Source organism: Oncorhynchus gorbuscha, linkage group LG24, assembly GCF_021184085.1.
Source record: "Oncorhynchus gorbuscha isolate QuinsamMale2020 ecotype Even-year linkage group LG24, OgorEven_v1.0, whole genome shotgun sequence".
In the NCBI taxonomy this organism is placed as follows: Eukaryota; Metazoa; Chordata; class Actinopteri; order Salmoniformes; family Salmonidae; genus Oncorhynchus; species Oncorhynchus gorbuscha.
The window spans coordinates 34767817-34789020 of NC_060196.1; the positions used below are offsets into that span (position 1 = coordinate 34767817).

A 21204-nucleotide genomic window follows, 5' to 3' on the forward strand; every position below is an offset into this window, starting at 1 on the left:
TAAAAAAATAAAATGGGGCCAAAACACAGCATTACGCAACTTAATATCCATTACGGCTTGAAATCGAAGAATAGAGGGAGGAATAAGGAGAAAGGAATGAGGTGGGAGAGGGAAGAAAAACAGCTGTGGGGTGAGGTTGCGAAAAAGAAAGTGATGAAGTATAGCCTACGTTTTGATGACAACTATGCCGGTAAATCAAATGTTGATATTGAGTTTTGTATTGGTTGTGAAAGTGTTGAAAAGAGTGATGTGATTGACGTGAATGGTGCTCGTGTTGTAATGGGATTACAAATGTTATTCAAGGACTGTGAGGGGTTTATGCTATGGCAGTATAATGGATAATGTTGTGACGTGTGTGTTTTTAGTTAGTGTCATTGTATTAATGTTCTGGTAGTGTTGTTAAAGTTGTGGAATCTACATAATTTGCTATTGATTTTGCTATTGATTTCGTTGGTGTTATCATAACTTTTTGATGTTGAATACTATGTTTTTAAGTAAACCTTGAGGTCATTCTTTTTAGACCACAAAGGCTAAGGGAAGTTATGTTTGTTTTCATAGCGATGAAAGGGTTGTACAAATGTGAGTGTTAGAAGTTTGTGAAATATGTTCCTTGTTCTATTGGGTGTGGTGCCATCCAAAGCTAATCTACCTTATCTCAGAAGTGTTTGCCCACTGTGTGATTGCATGGTATAACCCTGTGCTTATGTTGAGGTTCTGCTGATATAGCATGGAAAGCTGTCGTCACACACACAAACACTACCTTATAAAGGATATATATATCACGTTTTAAGATATGACACAGGTGCAGGCAGTGTTGAAGAAACAAAAGTGTATTCTTTAACCTGTTGAGTGTAGGGGGCAGTATTTTGATGTTTGGATAAAAAACGTACCCAAATGAAACTGCCTATTTCTCAGGCCCAGAATCTAGAATATGCATATAATTGTCAGATTAGGATAGAAAACACTCTAAAGTTTCCAAAACTGTCAACATATTGTCTGTGAGTATAACGGAGCTGATATTGCAGGTGAAAACCCGGACTTCCAACCCGGAAGTGCTGTTCTTCCTGAAAGCTCTCTGTTCCATTGCCTGCCTTCGCTCCATTTAAAGGGATATCAACCAGATTATTTTCCCTATGGCTTCCTCATGGCGTGAACAGTCTTTAGATATAGTTTCAGGCTTTTATTTTGAAAAATGAGCGAGAAAGATCACATTGCGTCATTGTGTGGCTGGGTGCCAGCTGCGTTTTGCATGCGCAACAGCTTCGAGCAGACATTTTCTCTCCTATTGAAGAAGCTAAAGTCCCGGTTGAAATATTATTGATTATAAATAGTAAAAACAACCTGAGGATTGATTATAAAAAACATTTGACATGTTTCTACGAACTTTACGGATACTATTTGGAACTTTTGTCTGCCCGTTCTTGACCGCTCGAGCCTGTGGATTTCTGAACATAACGTGCCCAACAAATGGAGGTATTTTGGATATAACAATAATCTTTATGGGACAAAAGGAACATTTATTTTGTAACTGGGTCTTGTGAGTGCAAACATCCGAAGATCATCAAAGGTAAGCGATTCATTTTATTGATTTTCTGACTTATGTGACCAATCTACTTGGCTGCTAGCTGTTTGTAATGTTTTGTCTGCTGAGAGAGATGTCCTTACATAAACGCTTGGTATACTTTCGCCGAAAAGCTTTTTTGAAATATGAAACGGCAGGTGGATTAACAACAAGCTGTGTTCTGCTATATTGCACTTGTGATTCCATGAAAATTAAATATTAGTAGTAATTTAATTTGAATTTGGCGCTCTGCAATTCAGCGGATGTTGACGAAAATGATCCCGGTAACGGGATGGGTGCATCAAGAATTTAAACGGGCAGGCAAAAGTCCGGCCAAGGCAGGCAGGGGTCAATAATCCAGAGAGGGTGTAAGGCACTGGAACAGCAGGCAGGCTCAGGGTCAGGTCAGGTAGATCCAGAGTAGAGGCAAAGGTACAGGATGGCAGGCAGGCTCAGAGCAGGCAGTAAAGGTCAAAAACCGGCATACTAGAAAACATGGAAAATAGCAAAGACGGGAGCAAGGGAAAACGCTGGTAGGTTTGAACGAACAAAACAAACTGGCACAGACAGACAGAAAACACTGGGATAGTGGGGAAGATGAGCCACACCTGGAGGGGGGTGGAGACAAGCACAAGGACAGGTCAAACAGATCAGGGTGTGACGGTATACACACCGGCTAAACTCATAAACACCAATATAAGTACACTGTGTAGTACACAAGCTCACTCCCAAAGACATGAATAAACATAGTTGTGGTTATACAATTGGAGGCATTCTTAACCTGTATTGCAGTACAGAAAAAATATTTGCTAAATGTGGATGTAACCGCACTGTCTTGGGCATATTTCACTACAGAAGTTATTGTTAGATAATTACTAATGAACTTGGCGCTTGTCATCATCCTGCTAGAGGTCTGTCACATTTTAATGATGTGTGGTTGCTATAGCAAATGACCAATAAGGAACCTTTTTAAAGCCCCCAACTGTAGTTGCGGATTCTTTACGTCAGGTGAAGTCTGTGCATCTGTGAGTGTATTTGTGTGTGTTGACTCATTTTCATTTATTGCACTTTACCCACTGTTTTATAACATTGATAACAAGGTAGCCAAACTTAATGTACTTCAATGATTCTTTTTTTTCTTCTTGATTATCTATTGCTGTACTTGATGTATAATTGCATTAAGTAGATACTAATGGATACATTGTATTGAATCAGTTTTGACCTTCATTGGATTTTTAAAAGTAGTATTTACCTCCAATTCATCGGGGAGACGGACAGTGGTTGGAAGGACAAACGATGAGGCATACATCAACATACAAATTCCTTGTAGGACAAGTTAATCATCTATATCCATCCACTTTATGATGGGGGGAATAAGAAAGTATTCAGCAGATATCCTGGGAGGTCAATGATTGATACTGACAGCATGGGATGTTATACAAATCGGATCAAATGTTTTATTTATTTGTCACATGCCTCGTAAAACAACAGGTGTAGACAAACATTGAAATGATTACTTACGGGCCCTTCCAACAATGCAGTGAGAAAAAAACAACAAAAAAACAAGGAATAAATACACAATGACAAACAATAACTTTGCTGTATACACGGGCTACCAGTAATGAGTTGATTTGTGTAGGGATATGAGGTCATTGAAGTAGACATGTACATATACAGTGGTTCTTTCTGTACAAGTTGTCATACTGCAGTACACCATGTGGGCTGCCGCATAATTATATGGCACGTTATTTAAGTGTCAGCCATTGTTGCCATTAATGCTAGTTAGTGCTAGTTTGACCACCAGAGGGCATCTTTGAGAAGCATTTTACTTTTTGTAATATTGGCTGTTTTAGAGAATTTTAAAATGTTTTTGTAAGAACATAGTATATGGGGTTGATTTTAAGAAATGTAGCTTAATTAATTTAATTAATATTATGGTGTTTCTATTCCACAAAAAAACTAAACCCTCAGCGTTTCCATTAGGAAAATATGGCCCTGTACAACGTGACCATTTTCACACCCTAATTGTAGACTAACCAATACCCAAACGGAGATTCAGTCAAATATAGAAAATCTCATTCATTTATCAAGATCAGTCCCCATGTTTGTCTCAGAGCAGTGTGAAACGGTGCTGAAGTCGTTGACCACGCGTGGGTAGGCTATTGCTTCAAATCCTATTATAACAATTGGATGACTTTGGGTGTTCCAGTAAGTATTCTTAAAAGAACTCCAGCACAGAGAAGAGAAAGGAACCTTAAATAATTAAACATGTCTGTAAAATACTGTTAGAATTGGGGATTATGGTCACGGGCAGTGCGATAATCGCCTGTGTTACGCCAAACGCAAAAACACAGGAAAATGAACAGGTACAGTAGACTACAATACTGTAAAGTAGGCCTAATAATGCTAAAAAATAATGCTTAAATAAATTGACTGCTGGTCTTTAATATATGCTGCACATTGTATTCCATTTCCAGCGAGACTATTCAAGCCATCGACAAATGCAGTCTGGAATCTGCTTGCATCACAGCACAACATCGCTCTAAGCACAATCAGAAGACAGTTGAAGAAACTTGAGTGGACTTATGGAAATACTCTGTAAGCTATATTAGGGTTTGTCAACTACAGTTGAAGTCAGAGGTTTACATACACCTAAGCCAAATTCAGTTTTTCACAATTCCATTTAATCCTAGTAAATATTTCCTGTCTAAGGTCAGTTAGGATCACCACTTTATTTTAAGAATGTGAAACATCAGGATAATAGTAGTGATTTATTTCAGCTTTTATGTCTTTCATCACATTCCCAGTGAGTCAGAAGTTTGCATACACTCAATTAGTATTTGGTAGCATTGGCTTTAAATTGTTTGACTTGGGTCAAGGTCTTTTCTTTGGATTTTTCCAGCATGTCAAGCAAAGAGGCACTGGGTTTGAAGCTAGGCCTTGAAATACATCCTCAGGTACACCTCCAATTGACTCAATTTATGTCAATTAGCCTATGATAAACTTCTAAAGCCATGACAGCATTTTCTGGAATTTTCCAAGCTGTTTAAAGGCACAGTCAACTGTGTATGTAAACTTCTGACCCACTGGAATTGTGATACAGTGAAATAATCGGTCTGTAAACAATTGTTGGAAAAATTACTTGTGTCATGCACAAAGTAGATGTCCTAACCGACTTGCCAAAACTATAGTTTGTTAACAAGAAATGTGTGGAGTGGTTGAGAAACAAGTTTTAATGACTCCAACCTAAGTTTATGTAAACTTCCGACTTCAACTGTAGGTTTGGCCTCGGGCTCAAAAACATTTTCTGAGACAATAGTCGGCAGGCCAGAACATAGAAAGTATATAATATTAGCACAATTAATTGGCCTACACTACAGATTTGACATGTTTTAACACATGATTAGTACATAATAAATTCAGTGACAATTTGATCTGATTAGACTCATAATATCTTTGTCTCTATTAAATTATTATTGTCTATTTCTGCATTGATTGGTGGGGAAAACAGGTATACGTAGCCTACTGTAGGCTACACTACTTTTTTTTAACATCAACAATTGTTCAGAACAATTTGCTTGATAGCTAGATAAAATGTTGCTTGCAAAAAGTATCAAGAAGAAATGTGGATAATGAAAATCAAAGTTTGAGAGAATAATGTACGTATGTACATGTATGTATTCGTTCATCTCACCATCTTTCCCAATGCCAAACCAGTGTGTTTATTTGCAATGAAAATATTGCTGTTTTAATTATTTGCAATCTCTTATGATTCTAAGCATAGAACTTTCAGTGGCCTTCCTGCCTCATATAGAGGCCCGACGCAGAAATATTGAATCGTTAACTGCAAGCTCGGGCGGCAGGTAGTGGTTTGAGCGTTGGGCCAGTAAACGAAAGGTTGCGGGATCGAATCCCCGAGCTGACAAGGTAAACTGTCATTCTACCCCTGAACAAGGAAGTTAACCCACTGTTCCCTGGTAGCCTGTCATTGTAAATAGGAATGTGTTCTTAACTGACATTCCTAGTAAAATAATGGGACATTCTATAGCTTCAATGGGTTAAATATGTAGTTACAAGGAAGAGGGAAACAGTTATAGACTTGGTGGAGAAATTTGAGGCCTTAACTAGGAAGCTTGAGTTGTTTGATTTGGACTTGTCATCTGGAATGCTACTGCACCTCAGCACACTGAAGAAATGACAGGCCGCAGCATTGTCACAGAGGTGATGGAAGATTTCATCATCTTGTCCCAAATCAGCTGAAGGACAACTTTAGCCATCAGGTTTTGAAGACCACAGCATGCCCAAGGATATCATTGTGTTTGTGTTCGTGATCCTCTCACAGTCCGCCCAGGTGGAGAATTCTCCTTCCTTGATAAGAAAACAATACCCTCGCTGAATGAGGCCGCAAGTCAAAAACACAGAATATCTAAGGGGCTTTTACAGTATATCACAAAAGTGAGTACACCCCTCACATTTGAGTAAATCTTTTCATGTGACAACACTGAAGAAATGACACTTTGCTACAATGTAAAGTAGTGAGTGTACAGCTATTTGAGTGTACAGCTATTTGCTGTCTCCTCAAAATAACTCAACACACAGCCATAAATGTCTAAACCGCTGGCAACAAAAGTGTGTACACCCCAAAGTGAAAATGTCCAAATTGGGCCCAATTAGCCATTTTCCCACCCCAGTGTCATGTGACTCATTAGTGTTACAAGGTCTCAGGTGAGAATGGGGAGCAGGTGTGTTAAATTTGGTGTCATCGCTCTCACACTCCCTCATACAGACTGGTCACTGGAAGTTCAACATGGTACCCCATGGCAAAGAACTCTCTGAGGATCTAAAAACAATAATTGTTGCTCTACATAAAGATGGCCTGGGCCATAAAAAGATTGCCAAGACACTGAAACTGAGCTGCAGCACGGTGGCCAAGACCCTACAGCTGTTTAATTGGACAAGTTCCACTCAGAACAGACCTCGCCATGGTCGACCAAAGAAGTTGAGTGCACGTGCTCAGCGTCATATCCAGAGGTTGTCTTTGGGAAATAGACGTATGAGTGCTGCCAGCATTGCTGCAGAGGTTGAAAGGGTGGGGGGTCAGCCTGTCAGTGCTCAGACCATACGTCGTACACTGCCTCAAATTGGTCTGCATGGCTGTCGTCCCAGAAGGAAGCCTCTTCTAAAGATGATGCACAAGAAATCCCGCAAACAGTTTGCTGAAGACAAGCTGACTGGATTACTGGAACCATGTCCTGTGGTCTGATGAGACCAAGATAAACTTATTTGGTTCAGATGACAAGTGTGTCAAAGACAAGTGTGTCTTGCCTACAGTCAAGCATGGTGGTGGGAGTGTCATGGTCTGGGGCTGCATGAGTGCTGCTGGCACTGGGGAGCTACAGTTCATTGAGGGAACCACGAATGCCAACATGTACTGTGACATACTGAAGCAGAGCATGATCCCCTCCCTTCGGAGACTGGGCCCCAGGGCAGTATTCCAACATGATAACGACCCGAAACACACCTCCAAGACAACCACTGCCTTGCTAAAGAAGCTGAGGGTAAAGGTGATGGACTGGCCAAGCATGTCTCCAGACCTAAACCCTATTGGGCATCCTCAAACGGAAGGTGGAGGAGTGCAAGGTCTCTAACATCCACCAGCTCCGTGATGTCGTCATGGAGGAGTGGAAGAGGACTCCAGTGGCAACCTGTGAAGCTCTGGTGAACTCCATGCACAAGAGGGTTAAGGCAGTGCTGGAAAATGATGGTGGCCCCACAAAATATTGTCACTTTGGGCCCAATTTGGACATTTTCACTTAGACATTCATGGCTGTGTGTTGAGTTATTTTGAGGGGACAGAAAATCTACACTGTTATACAAGCTGTACACTCACTACTTTACAATGTAGCGAATTGTCATTTCTTCAATGTTGTCACATGAAAAGATATACTCAAGTATTTACAAAAAGGTGAGGGGTGTACTCACTTTTGTGATATACTGTATATAATTATAATGCAGGGTTAATAATAATAATACGTTTTCCCCCTTCCACTTGTTAAAGGTTCCAATTGATAAAGTGTTTTAATCAATTTGTAGATTTGAGTTTAAACCACAATATTTTGTCTCTTTTCTGGTGGATTAAACTATCTATGGCTTGTTAAAAAAAAGTCTTTTGGAGATTTTGTTTACACTTTTGGTTATTTGAAATCTGAATAAAGGGAAAAAGGCCATTGAACATGGGATGAGACATTCTTACTAATTTGTAAATAAAGCCAGTTTGTTATTTAGAATTATTTATTTATCTTTTTAGAGGGAAACCAAAAGCCCACCGTGCCTATTCTTTTTTTGACAAGTACAACCTCGCCGGCCAGACCCTTCCCTAACCTGGATGACGTTGGGCAGATTGTGCGTCACCTCATGGATCTCCCGGTTGTGGCCTGCACAGGTATCGAACCAGCATATGTGGCAATGCAGATTGCACTGTGATGCAGTGTCTTAGACCACTGTGCCACTTGGGAGGCCCCAGCTACAAAGATATTAATGCTGATCAATTGCCTTGTACAAAGTTTCAAAATACTAAAATATGATTTAAACAGAGACATTCAATTACATCATTAAGAGATATGCTGGACCTTATGTCAGAGAGGTGTTTTTGGGACCACATCGAGTCTATTGTCCTGCTAATAGCCCTTGGGAAAAACAAATATTTGAAAACATTTTTCCACTTGCCTCTTCATTTTGAAAGAGTATTTCTATCAATAAATCCTGTACAGTATATGCTTTATCCGACATTTTGTGGTTGCATGAGGTTTGGAGTTAAAAATCTCCTCCCAACTATTTAGCTAAGTGATGAATCTCATTTGCCATTCCAAATAAAGTTGAATATTTTTTGCTTAAGAAAAAAAGAAACGTCCTCTCACTGTCAACTGCATTTATTTTCAGCAAACTTAACATGAGTAAATATTTGTATGAACATAACAAGATTCAACAACTGAGACATTAAACTGAACAAGTTCAACAGATATGTGACTAACAGAAATGGAATAATGTGTCCCTGAACAAAGGGGGTGGGTGGGTCAATCAAAAGTAACAGTGTGGCCACCAGCTGCATTAAGTACTGCGGTGCATCTCCTCCTCATGGACTGCACCAGATTTGCCAGTTCTTGCTGTGAGATATTACCCCGCTCTTCCACCAAGGCACCTGCAAGTTCCCAGACATTTCTGGGGGTAATGGCCCTCACCCTCCGATCCAACAGGTTCCAGACGTGCTCAATAGGATTGAGATCCAGGCTCTTCGCTGGCCATGGCAGAACACTGACATTCCTGTCTTGCAGGAAATCGCTCACAGAATGAGCAGTATGGCTGGTGGCAGTGTCATGTCAGGATGAGCCTGCAAGAACGGTACCACATGAGGGAGGAGGATGTCTTCCCTGTAACACACAGCGTTGAGATTGCCTGCAATGACAAGCTCAGTCCGATGATGCTGTGACACACCGCTCCAGACCATGACAGACCCTCCACCTCCAAATCGACCCTCCAGAGTACAGGCCTCGGTGTAATGCTCATTCCTTTGACGATAAACGTGAATTCGACCAATACCCCTGGTGAGACAAAACCGTGACTCATCAGTGAAGAGCACTTTTTGACAGTCCTGTCTGGTCCAGCGACAGTGGGTTTGTCCCCATAGGCGACATTGTTGCCGGTGATGTCGGACCTGCCTTACAACAGGCCTGCAAGCCCTCAGTCCTGCCTCTCTCACCCTATTGTGGACAGTCTGAGCACTGATGGAGGGATTGTGCCTTCCTGGTATAACTTGGGCACTTGTTGTTTCCATCCAATACCTGTCCCGCAGGTGTGATGTTCGGATGTACCGATCCTATGCAGGTGTTGTTACATGTGGTCTGCCACTGCGAGGACGATCAGCTGTCCGTCCTGTCTCCCTGTAGCACTGTCTTAGGTATCTCACAGTACAGACATTGCAATTTATTGCCCTGGCCACATCTGCAGTCCTCATGCCTCCTTGCAGCATGCCTAAGGCACATTCATGCAGATGAACAGGGACCCTGGACATCTTTCTTTTGGTGTTTTTCAGAATCAGTAGAAAGGCCTCTTTAGTGTCCTAAGTTTTAATAACTGTGACCTTAATTGCCTACCGTCTGTACGCTGTTAGTGTCGTAATAACTGTTCCACAGGTGCATGTTCATTAATTGTTTATGCTTAAACAAGCATGGGAAACAGTGTTTAAACCCTTTACAATGAAGATCCGTGAAGTTATTTGTATTTTTATGAATTATTGTTGAAATCAATGTCCTGTAAAGGGGAGGTTTCTTTTTTTGCTCAGTTTACTGTTCCTCCACGTAGGTCCAACTTCCTATGTTTATCAAACTAGACACTCTAATGTACTTGACTTCTTGCTCAGTTGTGCACCGGGGCCTCCCACTCCTCTTTATATTCTGGTTAGAGCCAGTTTGCGCTGTTCTGTGAAGGGAGTTGTACACAGCGTTGTACAAGATCTTCAGTTTCTTAGCAATGGAATAGGCTTAATTTCTCAGAACAAGAATAGACTGACGAATGTCAGAAGAACGTTATTTGTTTCTGTCCATTTTGAGCCTATAATCGAACCCACAAATGCTGGTGCTCCAGATACTCAACTAGTCTAAAGAAGGACAGTTTTATTGCTTCTTTAATCAGAACAACAGTTTTCAGCCAAGCTAACATAATTTCAAAAGGGTTTTCTAATGATCAATTAGCCTTTTTGAAATGATAAACTTGGATTAGCTAACACAACGTGCCATTGGAACACAGGAGTGATGGTTGCTGATAATGGGCCTCTGTACGCCTATGTAGATGTTCCATAGAAAATCAGCCATTTCCAGCTACAATGGTCATTTACAACATTAACAATGTCTACACTGTATTTCTGATCAATTTGCTGTCATTTTAATGGACATAAAATGTGATTTTCTTTCAAACCAAGGACATTTCTAAGCGACCCCATACATTTGAACGGTAGTGTATATGATGCAATTCGGATTTACCTGTGAAGGTAAAAATAAATTGTTGCACACTGTTGACATATTTTTCAGTGCGGACCTTGTGTTCTAAAAATATTTGAGTACTGTAAGAAAAACATGCAAATACTCGAGCAGTCAAAATATTTCAAATGCCCATCCGTAGTGTGGACCATGATAATTCCTCAGTGTTGTGGACACCTGAGGAATCGCTTGACCCGCTCCAATTATAGCCCCGTCGATGTGGATGGGGCGTGCTCGACCCTCTGTTTACTGTAGCACATGATCAGCTCCTTTGTCTTGCTGATGTTGAGGGAGAGGTTGTTGTCCTGGTACCACACTGATAGGGTCACTGACCTCCCTATAGGCTGTCACATCAGTGATCAGGACAACCACCATGTCGTCATCAAACTTAATGATGCTGTTGGAGTCGTGTGCGACCACGCAGTCCTGGGTGAACAGGGAGTACAGGAGGGGACTAAGCACACACTCCTGAGGGGCCCCATGTTGAGGGTTAGCATGGGGTATGAGTTGTTGCCTACCCTCACCACCTGGGGGCAGCCCGTCAGGAAGTCCAGGATCCAGTTGCAGGCGGAGGTGTTCAGTCCCAGGATCCTGAGCTTAGTGATGAGCTTGGAGGGGACTATGGTGTTGAACTCTGAACAGCTTTCTTACGTGTACTGGTGGGAGAGGGCAGTGTGGAGTGCAATAGAGATTTGCATCATCTGGGGATCTGTTGGGGCGGTATGTGAATTGGAGTGAGTCCAGAGTGTCTGGGATGATGGTGTTGATGTGATCCATGATCAGCCTTCCAAAGCATTTCATGGCTACAGATGTGAGTGTTGCGGGTCGGTAGTCCGGATTAGTGTCCTGCTCCTTGAAAGCGGCAGCTCTAGCCTTAAACTCAGTGCTGATGTTGCCTGTAATCCAGGGCTTCTGGTTATGATATATACGTACAGACACTGTGGGGACAATGATGTCAATGCACTTATTAATGAAGCGGGTGATTCGTTAATGTTATCGGATGAATCACGGAGCATGTTCCAGTCTGTGCCTGTGAAACAGTCCTGTAGCTTAGCATCCACTTGATCAGACCACTTCTGTATTGAGCTGGTACTTCCTTACTTTTAAATTTTTTTACATTTTATTTTAATTTTTTAACATTTATTTTACCTTTATTTAACCAGGTAGGCTAGTTGAGAACAAGTTCTCATTTACAACTGCGACCTGGCCAAGATAAAGCATAGCAGTGGGAACAGACAACACAGAGTTACACATGGAGTAAACAATTAACAAGTCAATAACACAGTAGAAATAAAATAGAGTCTATATACATTGTGTGCAAAAGGCATGAGGAGGTATGTGAAGAATTACAATTTTGCAGAACACTGGAGTGATAAATGATCAGATGGTCATGTACAGGTAGAGATACTGGTGTGAAAAAGTGCAGAAAAGTTCATAAATATAAACAGTATGGGGATGAGGTAGGTAAATTGGGTGGGCTATTTACCAATAGACTATGTACAGCTGCAGCGATCGGTTAGCTGCTCAGATAGCAGATGTTTGAAGTTGGTGAGGGAGATAAAAGTCTCCAACTTCAGCGATTTTTTTTCAATTCGTTCCAGTCACAGGCAGCAGAGAACTGAAACGAAAGGCGGCCAAATGAGGTGTTGGCTTTAGGGATGATCAGTGAGATACACCTGCTGGAGCGCATGCTACGGGTGGGTGTTGCCATCGTGACCAGTGAACTGAGATAAGGCGGAGCTTTACCTAGCATGGACTTGTAGATGACCTGGAGCCAGTGGGTCTGGCGACGAATATGTAGCGAGGGCCAGCCGACTAGAACATACAGGTCGTAGTGGTGGGTGGTATAAGGTGCTTTAGTAGCAAAACAGATGGCACTGTGATAAACTGCATCCAGTTTGCTGAGTAGAGTATTGGAAGCTATTTTGTAGATGACATCGCCAAAGTCGAGGATTGGTAGGATAGTCAGTTTTACTAGGGTAAGTTTGGCGGCGTGAGTGAAGGAGGGTTTGTTGCGGAATAGAAAGCAGACTCTAGATTTGATTTTAGATTGGAGATGTTTGATATGAGTCTGGAAGGAGAGTTTACAGACACCTAGGTACTTATAGATGTCCACATATTCTAGGTCAGAACCATCCAGGGTGGTGATGCTAGTCAGGCGTGCGGGTGCAGGCAGCGAACGGTTGAAAAGCATGCATTTGGTTTTTACTAGCGTTTAAGAGCAGTTGGAGGCCACGGAAGGAGTGTTGTATGGCGTTGAAGCTCGTTTGGAGGTTAGATAGTACAGTGTCCAAGGAAGGACCGGAAGTATACAGAATGGTGTCGTCTGCGTAGAGGTGGATCAAGGAATCGCCCGCAGCAAAAGCAACATCATTGATATGTTTGTGTTTTTCCTTGTAACCAGGAATCGGGAGGATATTTTTTATTTTATGGTCAGATTTGCCAAATGGAATGTGAGGGAAAGCTTTGTATGTGCATAATCCCCCAACAGGTTTGCTTCTGACATGTTAACAGCCAACCACTGTTAAACATGACATTTTCTCCTCTGTAGTGGTTATCTGTATAATATTAGTCACTCATATCCACTTTTTTTGTATTTTTGTTGTCCTAGGGCCAGTCAAGGTGGAAGTTTGAATTGATCATGACATCCTTTGACCTGTGGGGGAGCAGTGAACTATTCTCCTCTGGAGTATGGGCCCTGAGAAACCTGATCCACAGGGTACAAACAACTGTCTGTCTTTTTCTGTGTCTGAAAATGTTGTAGTGCGCAGAGGGTTGGGCGACATGGTCTATTGATGATGATGATTGATAACCATCGTCGATGGTGACAGACGGTAGTTTAGCCTATTTGAACTTGACAAGTGCCCGCAGTAAAGAAGAAACGAGTCTCATCGCATTGCATGGCAGCACCCAAGTGATATTCAGAGTAATTTGCCTATTTGCTACAGTCTATTTCAAGAGACTTAGCGGAGAATTCCACCAAAGCAACGCTAAATAGCCAGTCAGAAAATCTTGTTTCTCTCTGTCAGATGCATGGGGTGTAGGCTTGTTTAAATTAAACATTTTTTTTGCCTATATTCCATTCACTCTCCGTTCAGTATATGAATGACTGAGGGCTACACTTCATCATTTTATGCATGGCTTTCTCTCGATCAAACAATAAATGCAAGTTGCATCTTTTATTTCAATAGCCCCAACATCTAAGGTAGCCAGGGGACTAATAATGAGAGAGAACAAATAATATCAATAGCCTATAGAAAATGACAAGTTTAAGCTTATTAAGAAATACATTATGTTGAAAACCACATGGCCAATAACCTGTCCACATTCCTTCTATGGAGATTGACATCGCCCAACCCTAGTGAACAGTATGAGTTCTCACTGTATCCCTCTCTTACTTTAACCCCTCTAGATGCCGACCACCCCTCCCTCCTCCCTCGACGCCCACCCACCAGCTTTCCCGCCCTTTTCCTTTACCACACCACCCGCCCCCCCCTGTTCCCCGTACCCCTCCCCACCATGCTCACCAGGGCCTGGGGTGAAGGGGATTGGAGGGTCCGGAGGGGTGACCCTGCGTTCTCCAGCCACTCGTCACCTCACACACCTGGACCCCTGGAGGAGGCATAGCTGGGAGCCCGGGGCTGTGGTGACAGTGCAGCAGCAGGGGATGGAGCCCAGCGACAACCACAGGTAGGGGGTGCTCTAAACATACAATTCTATTTGGGAATCCTTATGTTTACATTTTAGCCATTTACAGTACAATCTTTCTTTACAATCTATTATACATAAGCAATGGAAATGCTTTACTGTCACAGTACCCAGTCCCACCACATAATTACATTATAGTAAGTTAAAAGACACTCTTATTCACACCCTCTTAAATCACATGTTGACACCCAAATCTACAGTGAAATCTATCAACATCCACTACAGACCCGGGTTCGATCCCATGCTGTGTCACAGCCGGTCATGATAGGGAGACTCAATTGGCGTACAATTGGCCCTGCGTTGTCCGGGTTAGGGGAGGGTTTGGTCGGTCGGGATTTCCTTGTCCCATCGCGCTTTAGCGACTCCTTGTGGCAGGCCGGGTGCCTGTAATCTGACTTTGGTTGCCAGCTGGGCGGTGTTTCCTCTGTCACATTGATGTGGCTGGCTTACGGTTGAAGCAAGCAGTGTGTCAAGAAGCAGTGCGGCTAGGCAGGGTCTTTTCGGAGGATGCATGGCTCTCGACCTTCACCTCTCCTGAGTCCCTAGGGGAGTTTCAGCGATGGGACAAGACTGTAACCACCAATTAGATATCACGAAAAAAATATATCTATAATTCTATCAACATCATGATTTATTTGAAAGCCATATTCACGTGAATTTCAAGCAGTCCCTCCAGGGATTGTTTTATGACATTTGAGGGTAAAAATGCTTGATTTTGCTGCATCAATGTGGACTTTTTCCATGGCGATATACAATGATTGTATCAAAGGCGTTGCGAAAATGCGCTGACAAGAGGGGAAATTTATTGACGTGTGGCGATTCACTGGCTTGATTCAACCATATTATGAGGTGCAGTGTTTGGTGGAAATTGCGAGCCCTCTTTTTGTATGATTGCGGAATACTGGAGGGACTGCTCAATGCTCACTGATAGTTAACCCCCTACTCATTGTCAGAAATAGCACATTTCTGTGGGCGGTAGGTACAAGGTCAATCATTATGTGGCACAAACCTTGATGAAAGCTTGTTGATATGACTGGTAAAAATCGAAGGGTTGGTTAAACAGTGGTTTATCCAATAATGGCCCTCTCTTGGGAAGAGAATGAGCAGTGTTCAGTGTGTCCACAGTGTCCAGATTCACACACATATAAGCACATGTATTCAAACTCAAACTGGTACGGGCACCCTCCCTCTCTCTGACACACACACACCACCCTGAGAGTGGCCATTGTACTGGCACTGTCATCCTTGGACATCTCTCCCCCTCCTCTCAAACACACACACACACACACACACACACACACACACACACACACACACACACACACACACACACACACACACACACACACACACACACACACACACACACACACACACACACACACACACACACACACACACACACACACACACACACACACACACACACACACAGACAGAGAGAACGACATGTCCAGTCAGACAGTGTTACAACTGTGGGACAGTGTCAGTCAACCCTCATTGCCTTGATACGTACCAGGAGATATGGAAACAACCTCTCATCTGCAACTATAGTGAGTGGTAACTAGTGAATGGGAGTGTGTATGTGTGTGGATACATTCTTTACAGAAGAGGTAGAAGTGTAGGGGTCAAAGTTGGTTGGAAACAATTTCCCTTTCTCTCTGATCCCTCTTCTATTCTACTAATATTGTTGCAGGGGTTGTATTTTATTCAGAAGTGTTGGTATGTATCTATGGAGGATTTTGGTATTTATATGTGTAAACTGACAATGCCTGTCTAAGGGATAAATAAAGTTAAATTGAACTGATTCTTCCCTTAGTGTGAGTCTGGAGAACCTGGATCCGGAGGAGATGGAGAAGGTTCTGGGAGCGGCGCTGGGCGTCCGGCGAGTGGGCAGGAACCCCATCACTCAGGAGGGCTCCTTGTCTTCCCTCACGGAGGAGGAGGCAGGGTCCGACCTGCAGCACTACTCCGTATTGGAGGTGAGCCTGTGAATCAGCAAGCCCGGGTTGTGGGATTGGACTAGCAGACTTTTATTCAGTCTGAATGAAGATGCATGTTTTGAGAAAACCATAGAGACTTTCAATGCTATGAAAGTTGTGGAATGAGCTATGTTCCGGGTAGCCTCAGAGAATAATATTGACATAAACTCTGATTCGGTGAGTGAGTTTATACGGAAGAGTATAGGATATGTTTTACCCACTGTGACTAAATTAAAACCTACACTAACCAGAAACCATGGCTAGATGGCAGCATTCGCACAAAACTCAAAGCATGAACCACCGCATTTAACCATGGAAAGGTGACTGGGAATATGCCCGAATATAAACAGTGTAGTTATTCCCTCCGCAAGGCAATCAAACAAGCAAAATGTCAGTATAGAGACAAAGTGGAGTCGCAATTCAACGGCTCAGACACGAGACGTATGTGGCAATCACGGACTACAAAAGGAAAACCAGCCATGTCATGGACACCGTCTTGCTTCCAGACAAACTATACACCTTTGCGTGCTCAGGATAATACAGTGCCACCGACGTGGCCTGCTAACAAGGACTGTGGGCTCTCCTTCTCTGTGGCCAACGTGAGTAATTTAAACGTGTTAACCCTCGCAAGGCTGCTGACCCAGACGGTATCCCTTGCCACGTCCGCAGAGCATGAACAGACCAGCTGGCTGGTGTGTTTACGGACATATTCAGTCTCTCCCTATCCCAGTCTGCTGTCCCCACATGCTTCAAGATGGCCACCATTGTTCCTGTACCCAAGAAGGCCAAAAAGATAATCAAGGACAACCACCCGAGCCACTGCCTGTTCACCCGCTACCAACCAGACGGCGAGGTCAGTACAGGTGCATCAAAGCTGGGACCGAGAGACTGAAAACAGCTTCTATCTCAAGGCCATCAGACTGTTAAACCGCCATCACTAGCACAGAGAGGCTGCTGTCTACACACAGACTTGATATCATTGGAACACTAGTCATTTTAACCTCTTGCGACGAGCAATCCAGCATCCGGGATCCTATTTATAGCCTCAAGCTCATTACCATAACGCAACGTTAACTATTCATGAAAATCGCAAATGAAATGAAATAAATATATTTGCTCTCAAGCTTAGCCTTTTGTTAACAACACTGTCATCTCAGATTTTCAAAATATGCTTTTGAACCATAGCTAAACAAGCATTTGTGTAAGAGTATTGATAGCTAGCATAGCATTAAGCCTAGAATTCAGCAGGCAACATTTTCACAAAAACAAGAAAGCATTCAAATAAAATAATTTACCTTTGAAGAACTTCAGATGTTTTCAATGAGGAGACTCTCAGTTAGATAGCAAATGTTCAGTTTTTCCAAAAATATTATTTGTGTAGGAGAAATCGCTCCGTTTTGTTCATCACGTTTGGGTAAAAAAAAAATACAAAAATTAAGTCATTACAACGCAAACTTTTTTCCAAATTAACTTCATATTATCGACAGAAACATGGCAAACGTTTAGAATCAATCGTCAAGGTGTTTTTCACATATCTATCGATGATAAATCATTCGTGGCAGTTGACTTTCTCCTCTGAAGAAAATGGAAACGCGCATGGAGCTGGAGATTACGCAATAATTTTGACGGAGGACACCGGGCGGACACCTGGTAAATGTAGTCTCTTATGGTCAATCTTCCAATGATATGCCTACAAATACGTCACAATGCTGCAAACACCCTGGGGAAACGACAGAAAGTGCATTCACAGCCATATAAGGAGACATTGGAACACAGCGCATTCAAAATCTGGACCATTTCCTATATGAAATTTCATCTTGGTTTCGCCTGTAGCATTAGTTCTGGGGCACTCACAGATAATATCTTTGCAGCTTTGGAAACGTCAGAGTTTTTTCTTTCCAAAGCTGTCAATTACATGCATAGTCGAGCATCTTTTCGTGAAAAAATATCTTGTTTAAAACGGGAATGTTTTTTATCCAAAAATGAAAAGAGCGCCCCCTATCTCAAAGAAGTTTATAATGCCACTTTAATTATGTTCACATATCTTGCGTAGGCATTTCATATCTATACTGTATTCTATACCGCTCTTTCATTGCTCATCCATATATTTAGATATTCTTATTCCATTCCTTTACTTAGATTTGTGTGTTTTAGGTATTTGTTGTGGAATTGTTAGATATTGCTGCACTGATGGAACAAGAAGCACAAGCATTTCGCTACACTCGCAATAACATCTGCTAACCATGTGTATGTGACCAATAAAATTTGATTTGATGTAGTGTAGCTAAGGTTCGTCAATGGTGAACCTTGAGATGAATAGTAAGTAACGTAAATGCTGTCAACGTTAATTTAGCGTAATAGGTGCTTAAACACTATTTACTTAATAAAAAGGCGAGTAAATGCTGTTTACGTGCATTCACCCTCCACTAAAACCCGAAGTATAACTTCTTGTTGGGTCACAGGAGCAGTTCAATGCGAATCGCTAATGTTGTGTAATATGTGCTTAATTAAAATAGGAACAGTCCAACCAGCTGCAGGGCTGCAGTGCGTCGGCCCCAACCCTCAGTGTGGTTCGTCGCAGCAACCCTCCCAGCACGGGCCCCCGACCAGGCTCCAACTGCTACGGTAAGCCTACGCTACATGCCTGGATCGTGTTCATTACGCACCAAACGCAGAAAATGGACTGAAACGGGGAGGGACTACCTGGAACTGTCCAATAAGAAACACTGATTTTTGTTTCCTGTTCCAAAATGGTTTCTGTTGTGTGCCTTAATGAACACAACCCGGGGTCAGACAAGTTCAAATGGTTGAAGGTGTCACATAGGCTGCAAGTGATTCTATTCTGTATCCCTACACCCTAAAGTGTACCCTTCGTTTCTCCCAGATTTCTTACACCCGTCCATTCCTTTTAAATTCAGCACGTGAAGAGGAGACTTAGTGGAGAAGGGTAGAGAACTGGACTACAGCCAAGGAATGTTACTTGAAGTTCTAAAGTAGATGGTTTAACTGTTTGCTGGGCAGAATGTATCCTTGTAGCCTTCTCTAGATGTTAGTAAGTCAATAAACTCCTTACTCTTCCAAAACACTCCTCCGACTGCAAAACGTCTTTCTTGCCTTTTTTATGCGGTCTGTATAGTATCTAGACACACGCACACTTTGTCAGTCTTTGTTGTGCTCTGAATCGGGCTCAAGTTGGACAGTACGCCAGTGTCAGTCAATAGCTGTGTGTGCGTGCATGCGTTTGATAGAGTGAAAGTACATGTGCTTGTGTGTAAATGCCCTGTCTCATTGTGCCTTCTTGTTTTGTTTACAATGGTTGGATCATTTTTGTACATTTATATGTGGGTGTATTTAATTATCATAATTGGGTTTTGTAATTTGCACTAAATGCATGCTTGTTTTTGTTTGTCAATGATTGTCAGTTTCTGCATGTATGTTTGTCAGGTTTTTACTCAGTATCTGAGTGTCTGTTTTCCACTGTTTATGTGTACAGTATGTTTCTCAGTTGGTGTGTGTCTTTTTTTCTTAAGGGTTTGTGTTTGTCAATGTGTGTCAGTGTTTCTCTGAGGGTTTTTGTGTGTGTGTGCCTCCATCTCTGTGTGTGTGCCTCCATCTGTGTGTGTGTGTGTGCCTCCATCTCTGTGTGTGTGTGCAGCAATGCGGAAGCGCTCTTCCTGTGTTTGTTCTGTCTGGGCTCTGGTCCTGTTATCCCCAGTACCAGCTTCATAGCAGAGCCTCCATTTCTACTGCTACCTCTCCCATCTCTATTCTCTCGCTCTCTACTAGTCTCCTCCACTTCAATTCCTCCATTTTAACACACTGCTTGGATGACCAACTGTTTTACTGTAATTTCTTCTATCATTCTCTCCCTATCCCTCTCGTCTAATCTGTGTTATCAAACTCAGTTGCCTATAGGCTACTGTCTGTGTCTCTTTCACTCTCATAACTTACTATTTGTGCTTGGCTAGTTTATTCTTGGTTATAAATAGCAGTGAAGCCCTTGAATGAGCATCAGGTGAATGGGACATTTACCTACTTTCTTTCTTTATATTTTAAATATGTTTTATTTCTGCCTTGTTCTTTGCATACTGGTTATTGAGTTGTAAGCTGTGGAGAGTGTTTAGGAAGGTGTCAGTGTGAGTGTCTTCTGATCTGTGTGTTCCAGAGACTTTACCCTACAGTCAAATTGGAGGATCCACACAGAGGTGAGTTGCCTTTCTCCCCGTTTTCCCTTTCATGCAAGGAGGTCGCCATTTTGGATCTGTTTCCTTTAGCAAACAGCCATAACCATGCTAGACCTGTTTGTCTCTCGTACCGCAGTCTCAATTCTGGCTGTGTTTCCTGTTATCATGGAAGTCATGGTGCATTTTATAGTTGCATGTCCCATGTTGTTATTAAATGACCTGGCACTCCATTCTTTCTCTACCTCTCCATTTGTCTCACTTCCTCTCTTCTCTTTTATCATTCCCTTTTACTGTCCTGCTCCTTCCTCTAATCATCTATCTAAAACTTTCATGTCTTCTGTTCCTCTTTCCTCTCTGTAATTCTTCCCTTTCTTGTCATCCTCACGTCCTCTCTTACAAACTTTCATGTCATCTCTCTCTTTTCTTTGTCAAACTTTCCTGTCCTTTCCCCTCTTGATCGTTTAATGTTCTCCTCTCCCTCAGTGTGGATAGGGACCTGGGTCTTCTGCTCTGGGGGAGAGAGGGAAGCTGGACGGAGGTCACGAGAGACGAGGCCCAGGAGGAGGTGACAGGCGGCCCTTTTGTGCGCACCTTCAGTTTCCTACGCAAGATGGCCGGCAACCGCAAGGTAGGAGAGGCCTGCTTTCTGCAGTAGAGTAAATCATATTTTATCGACAGCGACGGGTATGAATGAAGGGCAGACTGATCGAGGAGAAACTGTGTAGAAGATTGGGATT

At 42.4% G+C, this 21204-nt stretch overlaps 1 protein-coding gene across 7 annotated transcripts in view; it reads left to right on the forward strand.

Annotated features, from left to right (window-relative positions):
- Positions 1–21204, forward strand: part of LOC124012521 (rho guanine nucleotide exchange factor 2-like) — a 91504-nt gene that overhangs the window by 7505 nt on the left and 62795 nt on the right. The window contains exons 1-7 of one of the 7 annotated variants that reach the window (XM_046326242.1): positions 121–190; positions 13205–13312; positions 14006–14283; positions 16121–16283; positions 18800–18908; positions 20449–20488; positions 20951–21095. In XM_046326242.1, coding sequence (XP_046182198.1) covers positions 176–190; positions 13205–13312; positions 14006–14283; positions 16121–16283; positions 18800–18908; positions 20449–20488; positions 20951–21095 — 858 coding nt within the window. In that variant the 5' untranslated portion in view covers positions 121–175. Of the gene's footprint in view, positions 1–120; positions 191–13204; positions 13313–14005; positions 14284–15771; positions 15855–16120; positions 16284–18799; positions 18909–20020; positions 20299–20448; positions 20489–20950; positions 21096–21204 lie in introns of those variants that run through there. The other 6 variants (XM_046326241.1, XM_046326243.1, XM_046326244.1 and 3 more) reach the window with 6 other exon arrangements.